Source organism: Oncorhynchus nerka, linkage group LG12 (assembly GCF_034236695.1).
Source record: "Oncorhynchus nerka isolate Pitt River linkage group LG12, Oner_Uvic_2.0, whole genome shotgun sequence".
Taxonomy (NCBI): domain Eukaryota; kingdom Metazoa; phylum Chordata; class Actinopteri; order Salmoniformes; family Salmonidae; genus Oncorhynchus; species Oncorhynchus nerka.
In genome coordinates this window covers 64,977,549-65,001,854 of record NC_088407.1, presented here as the reverse complement: position 1 = coordinate 65,001,854, position 24,306 = coordinate 64,977,549, and the positions used below count along the sequence as shown (strand labels likewise).

Here is a 24,306-nt window from a genome sequence, read left to right as displayed (position 1 = left end):
GTTTTCCTGTGCCATGATTCTGGCATTGAACAAATCATCCTCGTGCTAGGCAGTTTCAGTGGTGCAGTACACTTAATTCATCTCAATTCAACTTGTTATGGAAAGATTTGAAACATGTGATGGGGTTTAGAAAGGAAACACTTAATCCTCCCACATGTAGGCCTAACCTAACCAGTAAATAGGGGACTTCTGAGTTTTCAGCACCATAGACAATGGAATGTATTCATTTGATGGCTCTGTTCTAATCAAATCGATACAATTTTATTTCATTTGGAACTGAATTTATCAAACCTGTTTTCATTAAACCAATCCTTTATTTGATTCAAATAATTACATATTATTCAATCCATTAGCTATTAATTTATCATTTTTTGTCATTTCATAGATAACTGTTTGGCATCAGACAATAAAATAAAACACAATCGACCAAACATACCTGATAACCGATTATAAGCCTACCCATAACCAACAATAACCATAAAATAACACTACATAACCATAAAACTCAAAAGTACATTTTGTACGAGTTCATAAAACACACACATAGAGCTACGTGGTGCATCTTAGTATTATTAATGGGAACAAATATAAATGTAAAGACACAGGCGTAAAGCACTAACCATCAGGTTTTGATTGATTCTTGATTGATTGATTCTTGATTGATTGATTGCACCATCCTGTCCAAGTCAATATGGCCTCCACACAGGCTCCTCCCCCCTACCCTCTGTTTGATTGGCCAGCGCGGCAGTGGGGGCCTGGTCTCCTCCCGGCCCAGAGGTAAAGTGGTTTGTCCTGTCCCCCTCTGGCAGTGAGATGTAGTGGTTGGTCCCAGCAGAGGCTCCATAGTAGAGGATGGGGCTGCTGCTGGGCTGGAAGAGTCCACTGTGGGAATGGGGGGTGAGTGTGGGGAAAGGTGGGGGGAGGTACGGTGGTGGAGGGGGGGTGACGGAGTAAGGGAAGGACGAGAAGTGCATTCTGGGAGTGGATGAGAATGAGGAGAGGGGGGGAAACGGGCGATCAAACCCAGCAGCCAGCTCACACACACCTGGAAAACAGACGCACACAGGGTCAGAGGGCACATCACCGTGTTACTGTGTGTGCGCGTGTGCATGCATGTATGCCTACCTGAGAGGCCAGTGGTTCTTGAGGATGAGAAGGGGTAAGATTGATCATTGGTCCAGGGGGGTGAGGAAAGGGGCCTAGAGTCTGAGAGAGGGAAGGCTGGAGGGAGAGATAATGAAAGGAGCAGGGGATAGAGGAAGAATGAGGGAGAGAGACAGGGAAGGAAGTGAGAGAGACAGGGAAGGAAGTGAGAGAGACAGGGAAGGAAGTGAGAGAAACAGGGATGGAAGTGAGAGAGACAGGGAAGGAAGTGAGAGAGACGGGGTGGAAGTGAGAGAGACGGGGTGGAAGTGAGAGAGACAGGGATGGAAGTGAGAGAGACAGGGAAGGAAATGACAGAGATAGGGAAGGCAGTGAGAGAGACAGGGAAGGAAGTGAGAGAGACAGGGAAGGAAGTGAGATAGACAGGGATGGAAGTGAGAGAGACAGGGATGGAAGTGAGAGAGACAGGGAAGGAAATGAGAGAGATAGGGAGGCAGTAGAAGAGACAGGGAAGGAAGTGAGATAGACAGGGATGGAAGTGAGAGAGACAGGGAAGGAAGTGAGAGAGACAGGGAAGGAAGTGAGAGAGACAGGGAAGGAAGTGAGAGAAACAGGGATGGAAGTGAGAGAGACAGGGATGGAAGTGAGAGAGACGGGGTGGAAGTGAGAGAGACGGGGTGGAAGTGAGAGAGACAGGGATGGAAGTGAGAGAGACAGGGAAGGAAATGACAGAGATAGGGAAGGCAGTGAGAGAGACAGGGAAGGAAGTGAGAGAGACAGGGAAGGAAGTGAGATAGACAGGGATGGAAGTGAGAGAGACAGGGAAGGAAATGAGAGAGATAGGGAGGCAGTAGAAGAGACAGGGAAGGAAGTGAGATAGACAGGGATGGAAGTGAGAGAGACAGGGATGGAATTGAGAGAGACAGGGAAGGAAGGGGAGAGACAGGGAAGGAAGGGAGAGAGAGAGGGAAAGTGATGGAGGGAAGGAGTAAAAGAGCAATGAGTGTTTCATATAGTTATTAGTATCTCATGAAAATATCAGTAAACTTTGGCCCATCAGTATACACAGAAAGCATTTAACTGCTCTGTTTTCACCTCTTGTTGGAGGGTTGGTGATGTTGTTGAGGGGGCGGAGACTCTGCATCGGCATGGCAACCCTGAAAAGCCCTGTTTTTGGACCCACCTCTAGCTTCTGCCTGTGACCTATCAGAGAGCAGCATACACAAGTAGTTATAGCCCTCTTCAATCAGTGTCCCTGTTCAAAAACCTGAGTGTGTATGTGTGTGTGTGTGTGTGTGTGTGTGTGTGTGTGTGTGTGTGTGTGTGTGTGTGTGTGTGTGTGTGTGTGTGTGTGTGTGTGTGTGTACTTACGGCGTGGCTCTCTAGGTCCGTCTACAGTAACTTTGATAGCTCTGTGGTACGTGGCCACCTGGGGAGGACTGGTGAACACGGTTATGGTCAGATTAAAGCTTTTACCTAGAGAGAGAGAGAGAGAGCGAGAGAGAGAGACATGTTAAACACACACACACATACTCTGTTGTACACAAACACACACAAACACACCTCTCCCACTGCGTCCTACAAAGCGGAGGTCATTGAAGCGTGCTGTGTGTGATGTCATCAGCGTGGTGGCGTTCCGAAGCTCAGCTGAACAGTTCTCATCATTCCCTGCCATCACCGTGACTAGAACACCGTCACTTACATCACCCAGGGCAACCACCTGGAGAGGGAGAACGGAGGGGGGATGGAGGACAAATTAAATAGGGAGAGAAAAGATGTTCAATGGTCCCCTCACTAAACCTTTCAGTACCTCTCCCATGTGTACACTGTGTACTATAAACACTGGCAAGCTGAAAGAAGGGGAATTTTATTTTGACATGAGGTCAAGTGATGAAGACTCAGAATCCAGACTTTGTGTGTGTTACCGTGAAGGCACGTGGCAGAGTCTTGTTGCAACGCCAGTGTGCGGGGAGGCTTGACACCAGAAAGTTGGGGCTGTCGGTGGGCCTGAACTCAGCAGGAATGTCCCCTGTACTCTGGGGGCCACTCTCCTCATGCTGAGCTGTCACTCCCACTGTCCCATCTCTGGTCTTACCATGGAGCGGTGGACTGAACCTACGGCTAGTGATCTGGGGATCTGGGGGAATAAGTAACATGATGAGACTCGATCTTCATTAGCCAACAAGCAAAAAGCCTTCTGAAGCCACAGAGGCCATAGAACAAGTCAAATCTGCTAAAAAACAGTTCTGACCCATCTATGGCTGCAATCAACAGCCTAGTAAATAACATTGTTGGGAGCATATAGAGCGTGTAACTTTATTTCTTGTCATTCATACAGTACTGTAAAAAAAAGAAAAGTAAAAAGAAGGGTTAAACAGCACACACACAGTCTCTCTCTCTCTCTCTCTCTCTCTCTCTCTCTCTCTCACACACACACACACACACACACACACACACACACACACACACACACACACACACAGGCAGGACTTCGCACAACCTCCATAAAACCGGCCAAACTATTTTTGTCAGCTGCAATCCACCAGGTGGCACAATGAGCCCGTGACAAGATCAACATTGCTGACGTCTTTCACTGTGCGACAAAACGACAAAGCAGCTTATCCAAGTGCAGCAGTGGTTTGTAAAGAAACCAATGACGAGGGCCAAATAATATTGTACTAAATCGTTGAATCACGGTAAGATTGCATTATTCTAACACCTTCTAAAGACATTCGACTAGCCCACTTTACTATTTGCCCGTAACTTCAATTTGACTGGTTCTGGCTGGGTTATGGGGGAAAGTGACAGACCTGTTTACTAGCTGGGGAATGGGAGCGTGTGTGCGTGCGTGTGTGTATGCGCTATACATCCTCTCTCTCTGTCTGTCTACAGCCACAGGTTTGAATACAGGAACGACTGTCCTACAGGATTCGTTCATGCAAACACTGAGAGAGGGGAGGTAGGGAGGGAGAGGAAGGCAGTGGTTAAGAGTTATGCCAAAAGCAGCGAACAAAAACAGTCAAATCCATATTGTGACATTAGCAACAGCTGATTTGCCTGAGCTCAATTCTGGTTGAGTGACTCCATCCTGTTCTTTTGTTTACCGCTGACCAGTGTGTGTGTGTGTGTGTGTGTGTGTGTGTGTGTGTGTGTGTGTGTGTGTGTGTGTGTGTGTGTGTGTGTGTGTGTGTGTGTGTGTGTGTGTGTGTGTGTGTGTGTGTGTGTGTGTGTGTTTTTGTAGACAGTGTGTTTGTGTATAGCTGTTTTTCGGTGCTACCAAAAACATGTTTGTGTAACTGTGGTGTGTGTTTAGGCTACTAGTTCATAGAGAAACTGACTTGAAATATTACGACTGAATCAACACACCCAACAACTTCAGTTAATAAACTGTATGTGCCGATATAAATGTATTTTATAGAGTTGACATGTTGATATGCAATGACTGTCATAACGATTATATCTGTTCTACACAGTAGCCTATATTTCTATCATAAAGTGTTGTAATGTTGTCTTCCTGAACACGACCCTGGGGTGTGTGTGTAGGTGATGAGCAACAGTCCCATGGCAGGCTCTTCCAGCTCAGCGAGGGACCGCCCACCCACACGGACCAGCTTCATCCCCGAAATACAGAGCATGATGTAACTACACACACTGAGTCAGATTGTCCCAAACACACACACACACACACACACACACACACACACACACACACACACACACAGGTAGACATATAGATCCACTTACCCCAGTAGAGGTTGTGTTGACTCGGGCTGAAGAGGCTGTTGGATGCCATGACAACAGTGTATCACAGAGTAACCAGCTAGTTTCAGCAGTAGGTTGACCGTAGTGTCGAAGGGTCGTTGTGTGGTCGGGTCCTGGTCTGCTACGCTAAGACGGTCTGCGTTGTGGTTCTGTGGTCCTGGAGCGGTGTGTGTGATGGCGTTTGGACCACAGCGTGGTCGCCATACTCCCTTGCTCCACCCTCATTCGACGAACCACATTAATCTGACTATGACATCACTGCCGTCACACACTCACAGACACTCAGGTGTTCAACCCAACCTTTGCATAGAGATACACCACATCCCTCAACCTCACCTACTAGAACAGAGCCTGCATCCTGTGTGTGTGTGTGTTTCTAACCCATCTCATGTGTGTGTGTGCATGTTCTAGGTTTGCTCTGGGAGATGCTCGCAGACCCCTACATGAGACTGCTGCTCTGGTAGAGGACATTGTACACACCCAACTCATCAACCTGGTAACACACACACACACATTTTAGTCCCTGTTCTCTCTCTGATACTGACAAACCTTTTCAACTATGAAACAGTAACTCATATCACTCCTCTCTTCCCTTTGTGTGTGTGTGTGTGTGTGTGTGTGTGTGTGTGTGTGTGTGTGTGTGTGTGTGTGTGTCCGAAGCTACAGCAGGCGTGTGAGGGGGCGGTCCTTAGAGGGTCAAGGGTCATCTCAGCTGAGGACATTCTGTTCCTCATGAGGAGAGACAAGGTACACACCAGCTATATACACACATACACCATACACAGACACACCATACACTCACACTATTTTCTGCCTGCAATACCTGTGAAGTACTGATTTCAGCTGACTGGCGTTAACTAGAAAACCGGAGGCCTGTAGTATTATTTTAGACGACATAATTTTTTCTCTCTCATCACTTTCTCTTCATCTTCTCTCTCTCTCTCCCTACAGAAGAAGGTGAGGAGGTTGTTAAGGTATCTACAGTTCAGAGACTACAAGTCTAAAGTGCTGAAAACCATTGAAGATGAGGAACCACTGGAGTCAGGTACTTGACACAGTACATGTAAAGCAAAAAAAAGTCCCATGACTGAAACTTAAGTCGATCTCAGATCTATTGTCTGGGGCCGAGTTATCCTCCCCTTTCATGTAAAAAGGTTGTGACCATCATACTTTTAAGGAAAGAGGATCATGTTGTATATGTATTAAACTGCACGTTTGACCAATTTCAGTTCCCTTTGCTTAGGAGGTCTGGGGACCTCCCTGGAAAAAATGTTATGTAGAAGGACTGAGAAGCTCAGTTCTGGTGACTTTTTAAAAGGACATTCTACTTTCAAATTAATGAAAATAAAACGATGCTGACACCATCTAAAATATAATTTCCACCTCCAGAAGTGGGCCCAAAAACATATTGGTAAAAATGTTGTTAAAATTATATTGGACCAGGCATATAGCCTATGCATGGCCTATATTATCTTATGTGCTATTAGCAATACGCATTATCACCTGTAGCCCAACTGATGAAGCATAGTTGCTATAAAATGTACATAGGCTGAAGCATGGGGTTGGTCCATCTGCATTTACCCCATTGGACACAACATCCCGATTGCTATTATTAATTATTATTATTTTATTATAAATATATAAATAATTATTCGTTTTTATTTACTCGAAAAATCATTTTTTTTGTTGTTTGTTTCTGTTTGCCCTTTTAAGATGACATTGCCCCTTTAAGAGCTCTGTTGTGCAGCTGTGCCTAAAACCAAGCTTGAAGCTGCATTTGTAAAAGAATGCCACGCACAATTGAAGGAGTAGAGAAATAAACGTGGTAGCAATGTAGAACTCGGATCCCATATCATTTTTTTTTCTTTCTTCTTTTTTTTAAGGCCAAACTGCTTTAAAAAATATTTTCCCGTGATTGCATTAAGAATGGTTGTGCATTGACTGCTTGTCAGAATAATGTTACGTTTCCCTTGAATGCGCCTCGAGATTAATATTTTTCTGGCAAAGAACACAACAATAAGCCAACTATGTAAACTATTCTTCTATGGGGTTGTCTGATTTTTTTTTTTAAACAACATTAAATAGCAAAAATAGTAGCACTGAAAAGTTCCATCCTGAGCGATAAAGTATAGGCTTTGAATTATTTTGCCAGCAGCTACAGTAGGCCGGCTACACCACTCTTGAGTTGAGCACTGCTGTGGTGCACATTATAGACTATGTCATTTCCTTCATCTGAATATCAGCGTGTCATCAACAATCGTGCATGTCAGTTCAGTGCACACAGCTTAACAGAGAAAATGTTATATTTGAGAACATATTTTGTAGAACACACAAAAAATGACCTCTTCAGAATCCATTTAATGGAAATCTGTCCCAGTGATGGATAACTTTAACCCTGCTTTTAACCCTGCCTGAAGACTTGTTAGCTTCCAGTACTCCTACACTTTAGCTTAGAGGGCTAACATTGTCCCCTCTCTATCTATCTATCTATCTCTCACTCACACACTGATAGATAGGTGGGTTGTTGCCGGGAGTAACAAGCGCCAGCGGCTAGCAGGAGACTTCTTGTCCTGGGTGGACCAGACGGGAGAGTTCCTGTCCCTGTCTGACAACCAGGAAGTAGATGACGTCAAACTGGAACGACTGGAGGTCAGAACACACAAACAGACACACATACACAGTGTGTTAAAGTGGTATCTGGGTAGCAGCTCCCCTCGGTGAGTATTAACTCCTCTCTCATTACCTCTCCTCTCTGTAGAGGTTGGAAAGACAGACCAGGGGGATGGACAGTGCTCAGTACAGTGAGTTCTGTGAGAGTCGGCAGCTCAGCTTTGGTGAGTAACATTTCTCCTCCCAACATTTAACCCCTAACTCAGTCTCTGATAGATGTTGTGTGTCTGTGTGTGTGTGTGTGTCTGTGTGTAGCTAAGAAGGCATCTAAGTTCCGAGACTGGCTGGACTGCAGCAGTCTGGAGGTGAAGCCCAACACTGTTGCCATGGAGATCCTGTCCTATCTGGCTTATGAGACCACCGCTCAGGTATGTGTGTGTGTGTCTACCAGACCACTGCTAGTTAAAGAACTAAGTCTCCCACAATAAATGAAAATACTGCGGACTTTACTGTAGTATTCACTGTAGTGTTTTTAAGGCTGTAGTATTCGCTGTAGTGTTTCTCTAGCATACTATAGTATTTAATGTCGTGTTTTTGCGGACATTAATGTAGTATACTGTAGAATTTAGTGTCATTTCTTTTACAGACATGACTGTAATATATACTATCATATTCACTGTAGTGTTTATTTTGTGGACATGACTGTAGTATACCATAGTATTCACCTGTAGTGTTTTTGCAGACTTTACTGTAGTATTAACTGTAGTGTTTCTTTTGCAGACAACTGTAGTATACTATAGTATTCACCCAGACTTTACTGTAGTATTCTTTGTAGTGTTTTTGCAGACATGACTGTAGTATACTATATTATTCACTGTAGTGTTTTTGCAGACTTTACTGAAGTATTCAGTGTAGTGTTTTTGCAGGCATGATTATAGTATACTATATGACTCACTGTATAGTTTTTGCGGACATAACTATTATACTTTAGTATTCACGCTGACTTTACTGTAGTATTTATTCACTGTAGTGTTTTTGCAGACATGACTGTAGTATACTATAATATTCACTGTAGGGTTTTTGCGTAAATGACTGTAGTATACTATAGTTTTCACTGTATTGTGTCTTTTGCGGACATAACTGTAGTATACTAAAGTATTCACTGTAGTGTTTTTGCAGACATGATTGTAGAACACTATATGATTCACTGTAGTGTTTTTGCGGATATGACTAAAGTATTCACTGTATTTTTGTAGCAGACATGACTTTAGAATACTATAGTATTCACTAGTGTTTGTGCGGACATGACTAGTGTACTGTAGTTTTTACTTGTGTTATTGCTGACTTTACTGCTGCATACTAGTATTCACTGTAATATTTTTGTGGACAAATCAAATCAAAGGTTATTGGTCCACAGCAAGTGGGGATAACAGACTGGGATAGGGAGAGATTGAATATGCCCGGAAACACTCCAGCCAGCTGGTCTGCACATGCCCTAAGGACGCAGTTTGGGATGCCGTCTGGGGCGGCAGCCTTGCGAGGTTTAACGTGAACGATAGCTCACACTCCTTGTTAGAGGCGGATAGCTCACACTCCTTGTTAGAGGCGGATAGCTCACACTCCTTGTTAGAGGCGGATAGCTCACACTCCTTGTTAGAGGCGGATAGCTCACACTCCTTGTTAGAGGCGGATAGCTCACACTCCTTGTTAGAGGCGGATAGCTCACACTCCTTGTTAGAGGCGGATAGCTCACACTCCTTGTTAGAGGCGGATAGCTCACACTCCTTGTTAGAGGCGGAGGCCCGCATCTGCGGCTCTGTGTTTTCCTCAAAGCAGGCGAAATAGGTGTTTAGCTTGTCCGGGAGGAAGGCGTCAATGTCCACGACGTGACTGGCTTTCCCTTTAGAATCTGTGACTTTCTGGAGTCCCACAGGGCCTTCAGAAAGTATTCACACCGCTTGACGTTTTCCACACTTTGTTGTGTCACTGGCCTACACACAATATCTCATAATGTCAAAGTGGAATTATATTTTTAGACATTTTTACTAATGAATTTAAAAATGTAATCTGAAATGTCTTGAATTAATAAGTATTCAACCCTTTTGTTAAGGCAAGCCTAAATAAGTTCAGGAGTAAACATTTGCATGGACTGATCTGTAAGTGAATAGTATTTTTTTATGTGGGTTAGCTGTTAATGTGTAATATGTTTTAACTAGGATCACAATGGAAATAAATGTTAAACTTTCTTGTGTTATTCTTGACAAATTTCTAAATGCATTGTATCCATATCCATATTTGTGTTTGTATTGTGTTTTTAAATAGTCAAATAAAATAAATAAATCAAGGGATACTACAGTTTGGAGTATAGTATTCTACACTATACTACACATTTATATAATCTCAGCAAAAAAAGAAACACCCTCTCACTGTCAACTGTGTTTATTTTCAGCAAATTTAACATGTGTGAATATTTGTATGAACATAACAAGATTCAACAACTGAGACATAAACTGAACATGTTCCACAGACATGTGACTAACAGAAATTGAATAATGTGTCCCTGAACAAAGGGGGGTCAAAATCAAAAGTAACAGTCAGTTTTTGGTGTGGCCACCAGCTGCATTAAGTACTGCAGTGCGTCTCCTCCTCATGGACTGCACCAGATTTGCAAGTTCTTGCTGTGAGATGTTACCCTACTCTTCCACCAAGGCACCTGCAAGTTCCGGGACATTTCTGGGGGGAATGGCCCTTAGCCCTCACCCTCCGATCCAACAGGTCCCAGACGTGCTCAATGGGATTGAGATCTGGGCTCTTCACTGGCCATGGCAGAACACTGACATTCCTGTCTTGCAGAAAGTCACGCACAGAACGAGCAGCATGGCTGGTGGCATTGTCATGCTGGAGGGTCACGTCAGGATGAGCCTGCAGGAAGGGTACCACATGAGGGAGGAGAATGTCTTCTCTGTAACGCACAGCATTGAGATTGCCTGCAATGACAACAAGCTCAGTCCGATGATGCTGTGACACACCGCCCCAGACCATGACGGACCATCTACCTCCAAATCGATCCCGCTCCAGAGTACAGGCCTCGGTGTAACACTCATTCCTTCGACGATACACGCAAATCTGACCATCCCCCCTGGTGAGACAAAACCGCGACTCGTCAGTGAAGAGCACTTTTTGCCAGTACTGTCTGGTCCGGCGACGGTGGATTTGTGCCCATAGTCGACGTTATTGCCGGTGATGTTTGGAGAGGACCTGCCTTACAACAGGCCTACCTCAGTCCAGCCTCTCTAAGCCTATTGTGGACAGTCTGAGCACTGATGGAGGGATTGTGCGTTTCTGGTGTAGCTCTGGCAATGGTTGTTGCCATCCTGTACCTGTCCCGCAGGTGTGATGTTCGTGATGTGCATGTGTTGTTACACGTGGTCTGCCACTGCAAGGACGATCAACTGTCCGTCCTGCCTCCCTGTAGCGCTGTCTTAGGCGTCTCACAGTACAGACATTGCAATTTATTGCCCTGGCCACATCTGCAGTACCTCATGCCTCCTTGCAGCATGCCTAAGGTGACGCAGATGAGCAGGGACCCTGTGCATCTTTCTTTTGGTGTTTTTCAGAGTCAGTAGAAAGGCCTCTTTAGTTTTCATAACTGTGGCCTTAATTGCCTACCTTCTGTAATCTGTTAGTGTCTTAATGACCGTTCCACAGGTGCATGTTCATTAATTGTTTGTGGTTCATTAAACAAGCATGGGAAACAGTGTTTAAACCCTTTACAATGAAGATCTGTGAAGTTATTTGGATCTTATCTTTGAAAGACAGGGTCCTGAAAAAGGGATGTTTCTTTTTTTTCTTCCTGAGTTTAGTAAGCACTACACGATCGAGGGGGAACCTCAGAGGAAATCCCTGCCATGAGGTCCCCAAGGACAGCACGTTAAAATAAAAACAAAGTAGACAAAGCTAACAGCTACCCGTAAACCTAGCTAGAAGTCCAATTGATTAAAAGATTCTAGTCAGCACTACTTGATCGAGGGATACTACAGTGTGATGTATATTATTCTTCACAGTATACTACAAAATTCTATAGTAAGCACGACACGATCGAGAAAGCCCCTAAAAGGTGTCAGAGAAAGCCCCTAAAAATTGTCAAGACTCTAGCCATCCAAGTCATAGACTGTTCTCACTGCTACCGCATGGCAAGCAGTACTGGAGCACTAAGTCTAGGTCCAAAAGGCTACTTAACAGCTTCTACCCCCAAGCCATAAGACTCCTGAACAGTTCATCAAAATGCTATTTGGACTATTTGCATTGACCCTCATTTGTACGCTGCTGCTAGTCTCTGTTTATTATCTATGCATAGTCACTTTATCTCTACCTACATGTACATATTACCTCAATTACCTCGACCCCTGCACATTGATTCTGTACCGGTACCCCTTGTATATTGCCTCGTTATTGTTATTTTTTTAAACTTTAGTTTATTTATTTTTTGTATATAGCCTTGTTATTGTTATTTTTTTATATTTTTTTTAACCTTTATTTTACTAGGCAAGTCAGTTAAGAACAAATTCTTATTTTCAATGATGGCCTAGGAACAGTGGGTTAACTGCCTGTTCAGGGGCAGAACGACAGATTTGTACCTTGTCAGCTCGGGGATTCGAACTTGCAACCTTTCGGTTACTAGTCAAACGCTCTAACCACTAGGCTACCCTGCCGTTATTGTGTTACTTTAGTTTATTTAGCAAATATTTTCTTACAAGCTCTTAACCAACAATGCAGAGCAAGTAAGCATTTCACGGTAAGGTCTAGAATTGTTGTATTTGGTGCATGTGACAAATAAAATTGTATTTGATACTAGTGTGTAGTAAAGTATTCTACAGTGTAATACAAAATATGAAAGTAACCACTAAACAAGCGAGGGATACTACAATGTGTAGTACAGTATACTAGAACATTCTATAGTAAGTACTAAATGATCGAGAGATACTACAGTGTGGAGTATGGGATTCTACAGTATACTACAGTTTACTGCAGAATTCTATAGTAGGTACTATAGTGTTCTATAGTAATCTGTAGTATTTTTTTATGTGTATCGTTGCTCTGTTTGGATTACAATATTCACTCCCTCTCTTTCTCTCTCTAGCTGGTAGATCTGTCTCTGTTAGTGAAACAGGATATGACTCCAAAGACAGATCCCTTCAGCCATGTTGTGTCTGCCAGCTTCATACACTACCACAGCAATACAGAGGTAAGTTAAAACACACACCCCTGTTAGCCAGCTAGCAGGTGTAGCAGCTAGCTAACTTGCTATTCCTACTGGCCGCTCATTTAAAACGTGCTCTCTCCCTTCCACCTCTACCTTCCCCCTCTCTCTCCCTTCCCCACCTCTCTATCTCTCTCTCAGGTAAAGCGAGATCCAGAATCTCCAGAGACCACGCCCCCCTCCACTCCTGGCTCATCCCACTCCTCTAAGCCCTCGAATGGAGGCTTGGGATTGGACAGTAAAACCAGGCAAAGGAAACGCAAGAAGGTCTGTTAAGATTCGTTTTTTTTGTGTTGCACAGATTGTGTGTGTGTATACCATGTGTTAAGGTGTGTGTGTGTTTCAGAGCTCAGCAGTGAGTGGTGTGGAGCCTCCCAGTGGAGCCATTCAGCCCTGCCACATCAGAGAGGCCATCAGACGCTACAGTTACAGACACACGGTACACTCATTTCCCTTTCATTCCTCTTCCCTCCCTAACTTCCTATATGCACTGTCCTGTCCTCTCACAAAACAACTGGTTGGAAGTAATCAATATAACAAACACGGTCCCTCTCTCCTCTTCCAGAGTGCTAATAGGGGGAATGGGATGGCGTTCCTGGCCTGCTAAAGGCAGAAGAGAAATGTTTTTTTTATGATTTGAGATTCTTACCATAAAGACAGACAGGAAGTTATTTCTGTTGAAGTCCAGACAACTTCATGTCATGATGTATCACTTACTCTGCGTTTACACAGGCAGCCCAATTCAGATCTTTTTTCCAGATCTGGTTGGTTAGAAGACCAATTAGTGAAAACAATCTATTGGGCTGCCTTTGTAAACGCAGCCTTAGTGTCCGGTTCATTTTTTTTGTCCACATTCACTCACATTGATTATGCATCCTTGGTTTATATAAAAAGTAGTCTTTAATAAAGCTATTTGATTAGACGGACTCAGTTATTCAACACTAACCACATTTCCATCCAGTTTTTATGCCATACTGAATAAAAATATGACAGCCGTGATGGAAATAAGGTCTTTCATAAATGCCGACAATTTGTTCGTTCGACATGGTGGGATCTTTTTCTCAGTACAATGAATTATGCGAGATATGGTGGCAAATAATATTAAAACCATATCGAAGTCATGTGAACATGGTGTGTGGTCCTCCCACTACGACTTGGAAAACCATGCAGTTTATTAAGCTACAGCTGAAATAAGTTGTGAAAGTGCAGTGATCTTGATGCTCCATTCCAATAAATATTGAGGGTCTTATTCTGGTGACGTGATCGATGCTTGACTGCTGTTTCACAAATTAAAATATTCTCTCTCTTATCCACAACAATCTCATGTTGGCTAGAGTACGTACATTTGGTATTTAATGCAACAGTTTGAAAAAACTTATCAGTAGAGTTAAATGCAATGGAAACATTTAAATTTTATTCTGTACATGAAAACTTAAATAAAAAAGTACATTGTGTCATCAAGCACTATTTAAAAAAAATCCGCAACAAGTTCATTTGGAGGAAACACCACTGTTGGGAAAAATGTGCATATTTTCTTCATGCTGATTCCAGAATATTTGCATGAAAATCTCAGCAAAGATAGAAAGATAGCTTTCCGTCAATATGGAATCTTCCAACACTTATGTGAACTGTAGGAAAACAGTTTATCATCCAATAGCCCTGACAACACTGCTAAGAACATGTTTCTCTATACATTTCATAGGCCATGCTTTGAGAGGCACTTTGCTTTTACTGGTATTTCCAGCATTATCCACTAGGTTTGCTGCAGGTAGAAAATCCTAGGGGCAGACAAACACCACATACAGGTCTTAGGGAGAAATCAGATTTGTATTGATAATTTGAAAAGACACTGATTCACCAGAGGAAAGACCAACACTAGGCAACTACTGGGCATGCTCTAAGCACTGGACCATGACATCAATATGACATGAAGAGGCAGAGCTCCAATAGATCATTCACTTGTAAATATGTTTACCTATCAACACACAATTAGAGGGTAAGACGAGGGTTGCTATGATCCTGTGTTTGAGCAGACACTTTCTCCAGTATGTGTGCATTTGCTTAACATGTTGTGATTTGTGTGTGTGTGTGTGTATAGAAAGCATATATGGGGTTTCTAGTAGGGTTGTGTGTTAGTATTTAGCAGACAGCAGAGCTTCTTTCTCCAGCAGCAAGTCTCCATATCTCTGCTGAAGCTCCTTTTCTCTCTCCTGCTGTCTCTCCACGTCCTCCCTTAGAGCCTAAAGAGAAAATGAAGTCCAATAAACACAGGCTGCAGTTTTTGTCAGCTGATTGTGTGTCTAGATATGTGGTGTTTGTGTGATATGGCAGGGTGTGTGAAAGTATGTGTACCTCTTGTCTGCGGGGTATCGCTGTGTCTTCTTGTTTCTTCAGCTCAGTGAAGGTGTGGAGCTCCGTAGCTGCCTGCTCAACCTGCTCCCACAGTTCACCATGCTGCTTCAGTAGACCTACAGCACGGGACTGGTACCCTCCTAGTAACACCTACACACATACAGACATATCACTGTTGCTTCAGTAGACCTACAGCACGGGACTGGTACCCTCCTAGTAACACCTACACACATACAGACATATCACTGTTCCCACAGTTCACCATGCTGCTTCAGTAGACCTACAGCACGGGACTGGTACCCTCCTAGTAACACCTACACACATACAGACATATCCCTGTTCCCACAGTTCACCATGCTGCTTCAGTAGACCTACAGCACGGGACTGGTACCCTCCTAGTAACACCTACACATATCACTGTTCCCACAGTTCACCATGCTGCTTCAGTAGACCTACAGCACGGGACTGGTACCCTCCTAGTAACACCTACACACATAGACATATCACTGTTCTTCACAGTTCACCATGCTGCTTCAGTAGACCTACAGCACGGGACTGGTACCCTCCTAGTAACACCTACACACATACAGACAGATCACTGTTCCCACAGTTCACCATGCTGCTTCAGTAGACCTACAGCACGGGACTGGTACCCTCCTAGTAACACCTACACACATATCACTGTTCCCACAGTTCACCATGCTGCTTCAGTAGACCTACAGCACAGGACTGGTACCCTCCTAGTAACACCTACACACATATCACTGTTCCCACAGTTCACCATGCTGCTTCAGTAGGCCTTACAGCACAGCAATGGTACCGTCTAGAAACAGTTTGAGAGACATACAGAAAGAGTATAGGTAAGTGTTTAGTCACCTTGAGACGACGCTCCAGACGAGCAGCGCGACGGGCCTCACACGTCATGTGGCCTCGGTTGATCTAGGAATACACACATCATAAACATGTGGTATACATCATGAGTTACCTACGGCCCAGCAGCTTCTAGTGTAAAAAGGACATGATAGGGTGTGTATGTGGTCTCACCTCTAGTTTCTTCTCCAGAGAGTCTATGCGGTCCTTCTTGGAGGCCAGGTTGGCCCTGGTGTAGCGGCTCTGGGCGGAGAGGTACAGCACCTGGCCGTAACACTCCTCCCACACCTGGCTGTAGGCCTCCATGGACAGGTCCCCGTGACCCATACCTGCCCTCACCACCTCCATCTCCTGGCTCAGCAACTCACTGGCCTGAGGGGAGAAGTCACACACACTATTATTTACACATCTCACACAAATGTCCACATTGCGTGGACAAAGTTACTCTACGCTCTTATCCAGAGCGACTTACAAATTGGTGCGTTCACCTTAAGACATCCAGTGGAACAGCCACTTTACAATAGTGCATCTAAATCTTTTAAGGGGGGTGAGGAGGATTACTTTATCCTATCCTAGGTATTCCTGAAAGAGGTGGGGTTTCAGGTGTCTCCGGAAGGTGGTGATTGACTCCGCTGTCCTGGCGTCGTGAGGGAGTTTGTTCCACCATTGGGGGGCCAGAGCAGCGAACAGTTTTGACTGGGCTGAGCGGGAACTGTACTTCCTCAGTGGTAGGGAGGCGAGCAGGCCAGAGGTGGATGAACGCAGTGCCCTTGTTTGGGTGTAGGGCCTGATCAGAGCCTGGAGGTAGTGAGGTGCCGTTCCCCTCACAGCTCCGTAGGCAAGCACCATGGTCTTGTAGCGGATGCGAGCTTCAACTGGAAGCCAGTGGAGAGAGCGGAGGAGCGGGGTGACGTGAGAGAACTTGGGAAGGTTGAACACCAGACGGGCTGCGGCATTCTGGATGAGCTGTAGGGGTTTAATGGCACAGGCAGGGAGCCCAGCCAACAGCGAGTTGCAGTAATCCAGACGGGAGATGACAAGTGCCTGGATTAGGACCTGCGCTGCTTCCTGTGTGAGGCAGTAACTCTACCTACATGCACATATTACCTCAACTAACCGGTGCTCCCGCACATTGACTCTGTACCGGTAACCCCATGTATATAGTTTGTTATTTTACTGCTGCTCTTTAATTATTTGTTACTTTTATTTCTTATCTGTATTTTTTAAAGCTGCATTGTTGGTTAGGGACTTGTAAGTAAGCATTTCACTGGAAGGTCTACAACTTGTATTCAGCGCATGTGACTAATCAAATTTGATTTGTAGAAACTCCATTATGTTGACGCCTGTAATTGCCATTTGAAGTGGGAAAAACAGCATACTGATGTCTGGGCAGCCTGGAGGGCCAAATGGGCAGCTGTAACTCAATGCACCATTATAAAAACTACATTGATAACAACATGTAAAGTGTTGGTCCAATGTTTCATTAGCCGAAATTGAACATCCCAGAAATGTTCCATATGCACAAAAAGCTTTTATTTCTCTCAAATTTGGTGCACACCAGATACTGACCGGTTTTCTGAGTCACACCCCTACCTTTTTTCCCCTTAAGGTATCTGTGACTAACAGATGCATATCTGTATTCCCAGTCATGTGAAATCCAGAGTCGGGGCCAAATTTATGTATTTCAATTGACCGATTTCCTTATATGAACTGTAAAATATATCACTAGCCACTTTAAACAATGCTACCTTATATAATGTTACTTACCCTACATTATTCATCTCATATGCATACGTATATACTGTACTCTATATCATCGACTGCATCCTTATGTAATACATGTATCACTAGCCACTTTAACTATGCCACTTTGTTTACTTTGTCTACATACTCATCTCATATGTATATACTGTACTCGATACCATCTACTGTATGCTGCCCTGTACCATCACTCATTCATATATTCTTATGTACATATTCTTTATCCCCTTACACTGTGTATAAGACAGTAGTTTTGGAATTGTTAGTTAGATTACTTGTTGGTTATTACTGCATTGTCGGAACTAGAAGCACAAGCATTTCGCTACACTCGCATTAACATCTGCTAACCATGTGTATGTGACAAATAAAATTTGATTTGATTTGAACCCAGTATAATCTTTGAAATTGTTGCATGTTGCGTTTATATTTTTGTTCAGTATACATTCAAAAGTTAGTGGTTTCATTATATTAAGAATTTCAAATGTCATGGTATATCCTTGTAGGTAACATCACAAGGATCATTTAAAATGTAATTTAGACAAAGCTTTTTCATTGTTTTAAAAAGGCCTAAAAAAAAAAATCTGAAAATGAACTCAAGTAAGCCAATACTAACGTCCGTTCGGATATTCGATTAACCGTACCCATACCTAACACTCCATCTAGACAGTGTCCAGCTTTCCTATTTTTTAGACAGTTTTCCTATTCATTTTTAGGATTGAGGCATACTAAAACACAGCAGATGGAGACCATGACATTGCAGGGGAAACAGGTTGGGAAACACTGATCTACATTAAATCTTGGGAAACAATGGCTAGTAGGGGTGTGTGTGTGTGTTTTACATGTGCCAGCTCCTCATTGCTGATTGGCTTGTAGGGGTGTCTGTCCAGGTGGGCAATGTGTTCTGCGTTGTTGGAGGTGGAGGCAGGCCCTCGTTGTTTGCTGCGCTGTGGTTGGATAAACAAAGTACTTTAGTTCTGCTCCAAACGCAGCGCTGTGTGTGTTTATGTATGTGTATACACCTACCTGTTGGTTGGCTGGTGGGTGGTGTAGACAGTCAAAGTGCAGCATAGTGATCATCTCCTTCTTGATAATCTCCTCAGCCTGCTGCAGTTCTGACAGAGGATCTGTTCCCAACGGACGCAGGATAGACTCATTCACCTACACAATTTTGCATTAGTTTTGTCACTAATGCTGTAGCTGGGAAGGGGAGGTGATGCAGCACTTGAACTCTTGTGTGTGAGAGTCACACTGTGTGTGCTTACCTCTGATGGTCTGGGTAGAATCCTCTGTACAGCAGTGTGTCTCAGCTTCAGCTCTTTCTCCTGCTCTGCATCCCGGGCAGCCTGCAACACACACACAGTTACAAAAGGGGATAGTCAAGAGTAGAGCTTTATGTGAGTTGTATGCATGTGGGTCTGTGTGACTGAGTGTTACCCGATTGCGTAGCTCTATCTCTGAGGCGTCCTCCATGTATCCGGTCTCCGTCTCCATTTCCTCCAGTTCAGTCTCTGCGTTTTCTGGTAGAACGATCTCAAAGTCGTTCTTGGGGATCGGCAGCGACATCAGACCCAGCTTCAGCTGCTCCCTCGACTCTCGTTGCTACGCACATACACACAAAATAAAAGTTACACACACACAAACGAATTCGAAACAGTAGCCATTTCAATAGTAGTTTGTTACCAGATGTCTAGCGTAGGCAGGGTCTGCTAGTTGTTCCTCACTATTGATGTTGAGTTTGTCTCGTAGAGGGGTGCGCCCAGGGGTTACTCCAGGGGTCACAGTACCCGGTCCTTTAGGGGTTAATGCTCCCTGGGGGGTCATACCGCCCTCAGACCCTGGACCCGGGGTTCTACAACAGCAATAGTGTGTGTCACTAGTCAGTACAGAATAAGGTGTGTGGGAGAATGGCTTGCATGTTTATTTATTGTACTAGGTAAATTGACTGAACACATTCTCATTTACAGCAACGACCTGGGAAATAATTACAGGGGAGAGAAGGGGGGATGAATGAACCAATTGGAGGCTGGGGATGATTAGGTGGCCATGAAGATATGAGGGCTAGATTGGGAATTTAGCCAGGACACCAGGGTTAACAACCCGACTCTTGTGATAAGTGCCATGGAATCTTTAGTGACCACAGGGAGTCAGGACACGCGTTTAACGTCCCATCCAAAAGACGGCACCCTACACAAGGCAATGTCCCATATCACTGCCCTGGAGCATTGAGATATTTCTTTTAGACCAGAGGAAAGAGTGCCTCCTACTGGCCCTCCAACATCCAGGACCAACCCTGCTTAGCTCCAGAGGCAAGCCACCAGTGGGATGCAAGGTGGTGTGTGTGACTGGTGTGCGTGTGTACCTGAAAGGTGTGGTCAGTACAGTATTCGGTGTCTGTACTGCCTGTCTTTGGGGTGTGACTCCTGAGAAGTCACTCTGGTGGAGAGGAGTGTTCAGACCTCCTTTCAGAGGAGTGTCTACGTTAGTTAGAGCCATCAGGTTCTGGGCCTCCTGGAGAGGGAGAGAGAGAGAGAGATGTTGTCAGAGGTATTGTATTGGCATTCATTTTATGTTATAATTTACATTGTATGGTAATATGTACCGTGGACAGCTTTCCTCATATACCCTGAGACAGAGAAAAAGGGAGAGTGACTGGGTGTACCTGTAGTATCTTGTCCTGCGCGGCAGGGGTCTTGGGGGTGCGTAGCCCAGTTGTCATGGCGCTGTTGGAAAGGCTGTATTCTGACAGTAGGGCTGAGGAGGCGGAGTTAGTGATCCCAGATTCCTCAGCGGTCTGACGAGCCACTTCACTGGCCTGACCCAGCTTAACCACCTCCTCCAGCTCCGCATCAGAGATCTACACACGCCAGACAACACCAGACACGCAGTCAAACGTCTCTGGCCTGACAAAACTTCACTACTTCCCGTAGCTATGCATCAGAGATGCGCACACACACACAGTCATAGCGTTGTTACCTGTGGTGCAGGCAGCACCAGTTTGCTGCGTTTCTTGGTGAACTCCGCTACTCCGCTAGTCTGGAGGATGGCTGACGGAAGATCACTTTCCTTCTTCTTCTTGATCTTCTGTCTATCCCTCTTCCTCTCCCTCTCCTCCTTCTCACTGAGGACACACACAAAGTCAGGCACACACAGCTCTCTCCTCCTCACATTCAAACGGTCAAATTATCCCATCTATAAATGGCCCAATCAGATCATACTAGTGGCATTCGACAAGTTGGGTGTGTGTGTGTGTGTGACTGACTTGCGTAGCTCTCCGTCCAGGTGTTGTTGTCTCAGGCGTTTGAAGTTTGGTTCCAGACCTTCATAGAGCTCCATGCTGGTGTCATAGAAACCCTAGAATCATAATATATTAACACTTAGCCCTGATAATACACACGTCACACACACGTTGATGTATGTGTGTGTAATGTGTTACCTGAGAAGGTTTCTTCTCAAAGGGAATCTCAGCATTGTAGTCCACTCCTCTCTTCTTCTTCCTCTTCTTCTGAGCGTCGATGCCTGCTGCCCTCAACTCCCTGCGCTTCTGTAGAGCAGCCAGTCGTCTGGGAGTGAGGAGAAAGAGAGGGCGTGTATGTTTGTCAGGGTTGAACGTTTTCTTGATTTGGTGGTAGGTATTGAGGGGATTCGATTAAGATGGACCGGGTTGCAACGGGCTATGAACGTGCAAAACCGGTGATGGACACACGCCCTGCTCAAATTGAACAGTAATCTGCGCCACTCGGTCCTGTTGTCAACAAGGCAGAATGATGCATCGTTCAGAAACATATCTCTATTCCATCAAATAAACGTTTGAATTTTCAAACACGTTTTCATTGGGAAGGCAAAATAGTTTTATCAAAATAAATCACTTTTGCATGTGAAAACAGAATCCTACTCATTAATCCACGTGCTTAACCTACATCACTTGTGTTTTGAGACAACGCTGCCGTCAGCCAGAACGGGGCGCTTGGCTCACGCCTGGAGGCAGCCCAGTTCCAAAATGAATGCAATCACTTTTCACCCGGTGCAAACTACACCCACTAGGCACCAGGCCAGCTTAATCGAGTACCCTCACTATGAGAGCAAACTCAGAAATGTCTGGTCTGAAATTCATGCTGACCGTTATGCAGTTCACAAATCCTGCATTTGTTGTATTTACATGACACAGCTCTTATTTGAAACACAAATTCGTGCTGGTGTGTATATACCTGGCCTCCTCCAGCTGTTTCTCTCTGGCCTTCCTCTTGGCTTTCTTCCCCTGAGTGTTGGCCAGACGAGCTCTGGCCTCAGACAGCATCTCCAGCTCATCTACACACACACACACACACACACAAAGTCAGGAATAGCTTGTTTGGTCTTATTTATTTAATTTGAATAAACCATGAAAGTTGACTGAACAGCAACAAGCCGAAGAAGCATTGCACCAATTCTTCCTTTGGCCGCCTGTCCTTCCAGTTCTCTGCTGCCAATGACTGGAACGAACTGCACAAATCTCTGAAGCTGGAGACTCCTACCTACCTCCCTCACTAGCTTTAAGCACCAGCTGTCAGAGCAGCTCACAGATCACTGCACCTGTACATAGCTCATCTGTAAATAGCCCATCCAATCTACCTCATCCCCATACTGTATTTATCTTTCTCCTTTGCACCCCAGTAACCCAACTTGCACATTCATCTTCTGCACATCCTACCATTCCAGTGTTTAATTGCTATATTGTAATTACTTTGCCACCATGACCTATTTATTGCCTTACCTCTCTTATCCTACCTCATTTGAACATGCTGTATATCATTTTTCTACTGTATCATTGATGGTATGTTTGTTTGTCCCATGTGTAACTCTGTGTTGTTGTATGTGTCGAACTGCTTTGCTTATCTTGGCCAGGTCGCAGTTGCAAATGAGAACTTGTTCTCAACTAGCCTACCTACCTGGTTAAATAAAAAATAAATAAATAAATGTACCTTCGTCCATATCCACAGGGTCAGGCCTAGCGGGCTTGGTTTCAGGGTTGGGGTCGATCTCTCCAGGCTTCAGTTTCCTGGGATCATCAGCTGTATCCTCCTCATTGTCCCTCTGGGCTGCTTTGTCTCTATACACACACACGCACCAAGAAAATGCATAAGAACATGGATGCCAAGAGGTCTTCTCTGAACACAGAAAGTGTTTTTGCGTGGGTCTTACAGTAGAAACTCGTAGTGCTCCAGACACTGGGCAGCGGTGCGTCCTATGATAGGAGCAATGGTCCTCCATTGGGTGGGCATAAGCTTGGCCAGATGGAGCAGCTTCTCCTCTTCTTCTCTGGACCACTCGGTTTTCTTAATGCTGGGATCCAGCCACTCATACCTACACACAAAAACAGCACATTAGATACAAACAGAACTGTATCCACACACACTCACAAAAACCACTCTGTCTCCTTTGGGGCTCAGCTTATCATGCATGCCACACACACCGGGTTTAACGTGAGACACACACACACACACACCAGCGGGCCTTGCACTGTTTGGCAGACTTGCGGTGCAGCAGGGAGGCAATACGAGACCACTGGTTCTTCCCATATTTCATCACCGCTGCCTTCAGTATTTCATCCTGGGAGAAAGAGGGAGGATGTAATATTTTATTGTTCACTGATCCCCGAGGAAAATTCAGTTTCAACTGCAGACAACTATAATTTAAAGACTGCGTTAACTAGTAGATATTACTAGTTAACTAATGTCAACTAGCTAACGTTGCATTGAAGTTCAGCTAGTGAGCTATTACGACTAACGTTAATGTGGTTAGCCAACTAGCCAGCTAATGTTAGCTAAAGTGATGCAGTGTCGAGTAGCTAATTCAGTGAATACATTTACATGGTAGTTCATTAACCTGGAGTTGACTTAGTTAACTAAAAATGTTGTATATTAGTTGGAAGCTAGTTAGCAGCAGACGTAAGTTACTAGCGTTAGCTACAACAATTTACCTCGGTGTTTCGCCATACACCCCCCTTGATCATGATACGCGGCATCTTGGCTGTTGTGTTGCTACCCTTCAGGTAGTAACTATAAATAAATAACCAGATACCACAATATAAAACAATAATACGAAAAGTTGGACATAAAATTGAACATCGATTTAAGAACGTGTGTTATCAACATCCACAAAAAAATCAATATGGCGGCCACCGGAAGTGCGCAAAGTATCTTTATAAGATCTTTATAACTTAACCAAGATAGCCCATAGCCCGTCGTTTCACATGCAAACAAATGAGTAATTATTAAAAAAGCAGGTCAGGCAAGCCAATTAAGAGCTAATTCTTATTTACAATGACGACCTACCAAAAAGGGGACGGGGGCTGGGGTTAAAAATTAAAATACAGGACAAAACACATCATGACAAGAGACACCACAACACAACATAAAGAGAGACCTAAGACAACAACATAGCATGGCAGCAACACATGACAACACAGCATAGTAGCAACACCACATGACAATAACACGGTAGCACAATAACATGGTACAAACATTATTTGGCACAGACAACAGCACAAAGGCAAGAAGGTAGAGACTACAAAACAGTTGAAGTCGGAAGTTTACACACACTTAGATTGG

The 24,306-nt window shown here is 44.3% G+C and overlaps 3 protein-coding genes across 6 annotated transcripts; 1 reads left to right on the top strand and 2 right to left on the bottom strand.

Moving 5' to 3' along the window:
* Positions 1–520: 520 nt before the first annotated feature.
* Positions 521–3,260, bottom strand: LOC115138812 (runt-related transcription factor 3-like). The gene is made up of 5 exons (XM_029676008.1): positions 3,030–3,260; positions 2,668–2,824; positions 2,476–2,580; positions 2,200–2,307; positions 521–1,045 (listed from the first exon to the last, which is right to left on the bottom strand). The coding sequence occupies exons 1-5, from the start codon at positions 3,258–3,260 to the stop codon at positions 687–689; spliced, it is 960 nt and encodes a 319-aa protein (XP_029531868.1). The 3' UTR covers positions 521–686.
* Positions 3,261–3,688: 428 nt separating this feature from the next.
* On the top strand, positions 3,689–13,656 carry supt3h (SPT3 homolog, SAGA and STAGA complex component). Of its 2 annotated transcripts, none has more exons than XM_065025739.1 (12): positions 3,689–3,800; positions 4,648–4,742; positions 5,278–5,362; positions 5,533–5,613; positions 5,818–5,911; positions 7,379–7,515; positions 7,625–7,700; positions 7,792–7,904; positions 12,617–12,721; positions 12,878–13,003; positions 13,083–13,175; positions 13,302–13,656. In XM_065025739.1, exons 2-12 carry the CDS (start codon positions 4,651–4,653, stop codon positions 13,341–13,343), a joined length of 1,044 nt encoding a protein of 347 aa, XP_064881811.1. In that variant the 5' UTR covers positions 3,689–3,800; positions 4,648–4,650; the 3' UTR covers positions 13,344–13,656. The 2 variants fall into 2 exon arrangements, with proteins under 2 accessions (XP_064881811.1, XP_029531482.2); XM_029675622.2 differs by having other exon boundaries at positions 5,527–5,613.
* Positions 13,657–14,128: 472 nt separating this feature from the next.
* LOC115138599 (cell division cycle 5-like protein) lies at positions 14,129–23,867 on the bottom strand. Of its 3 annotated transcripts, XM_029675621.2 has the most exons (19): positions 23,676–23,867; positions 23,202–23,305; positions 22,898–23,059; positions 22,678–22,805; positions 21,925–22,024; positions 21,153–21,279; positions 20,979–21,070; positions 20,693–20,837; positions 20,379–20,573; positions 20,079–20,227; positions 19,400–19,568; positions 19,154–19,318; positions 18,982–19,062; positions 18,743–18,877; positions 18,559–18,663; positions 16,133–16,330; positions 15,965–16,027; positions 15,089–15,238; positions 14,129–14,976 (listed from the first exon to the last, which is right to left on the bottom strand). In XM_029675621.2, the coding sequence occupies exons 1-19, from the start codon at positions 23,718–23,720 to the stop codon at positions 14,869–14,871; spliced, it is 2,421 nt and encodes an 806-aa protein (XP_029531481.1). In that variant the 5' UTR covers positions 23,721–23,867; the 3' UTR covers positions 14,129–14,868. The 3 variants fall into 3 exon arrangements, with proteins under 3 accessions (XP_029531481.1, XP_029531476.1, XP_029531478.1); XM_029675616.2 differs by lacking the exon at positions 14,129–14,976 and having other exon boundaries at positions 15,148–15,838; XM_029675618.2 differs by lacking the exon at positions 14,129–14,976 and having other exon boundaries at positions 15,148–15,755.
* Positions 23,868–24,306: the final 439 nt, after the last annotated feature.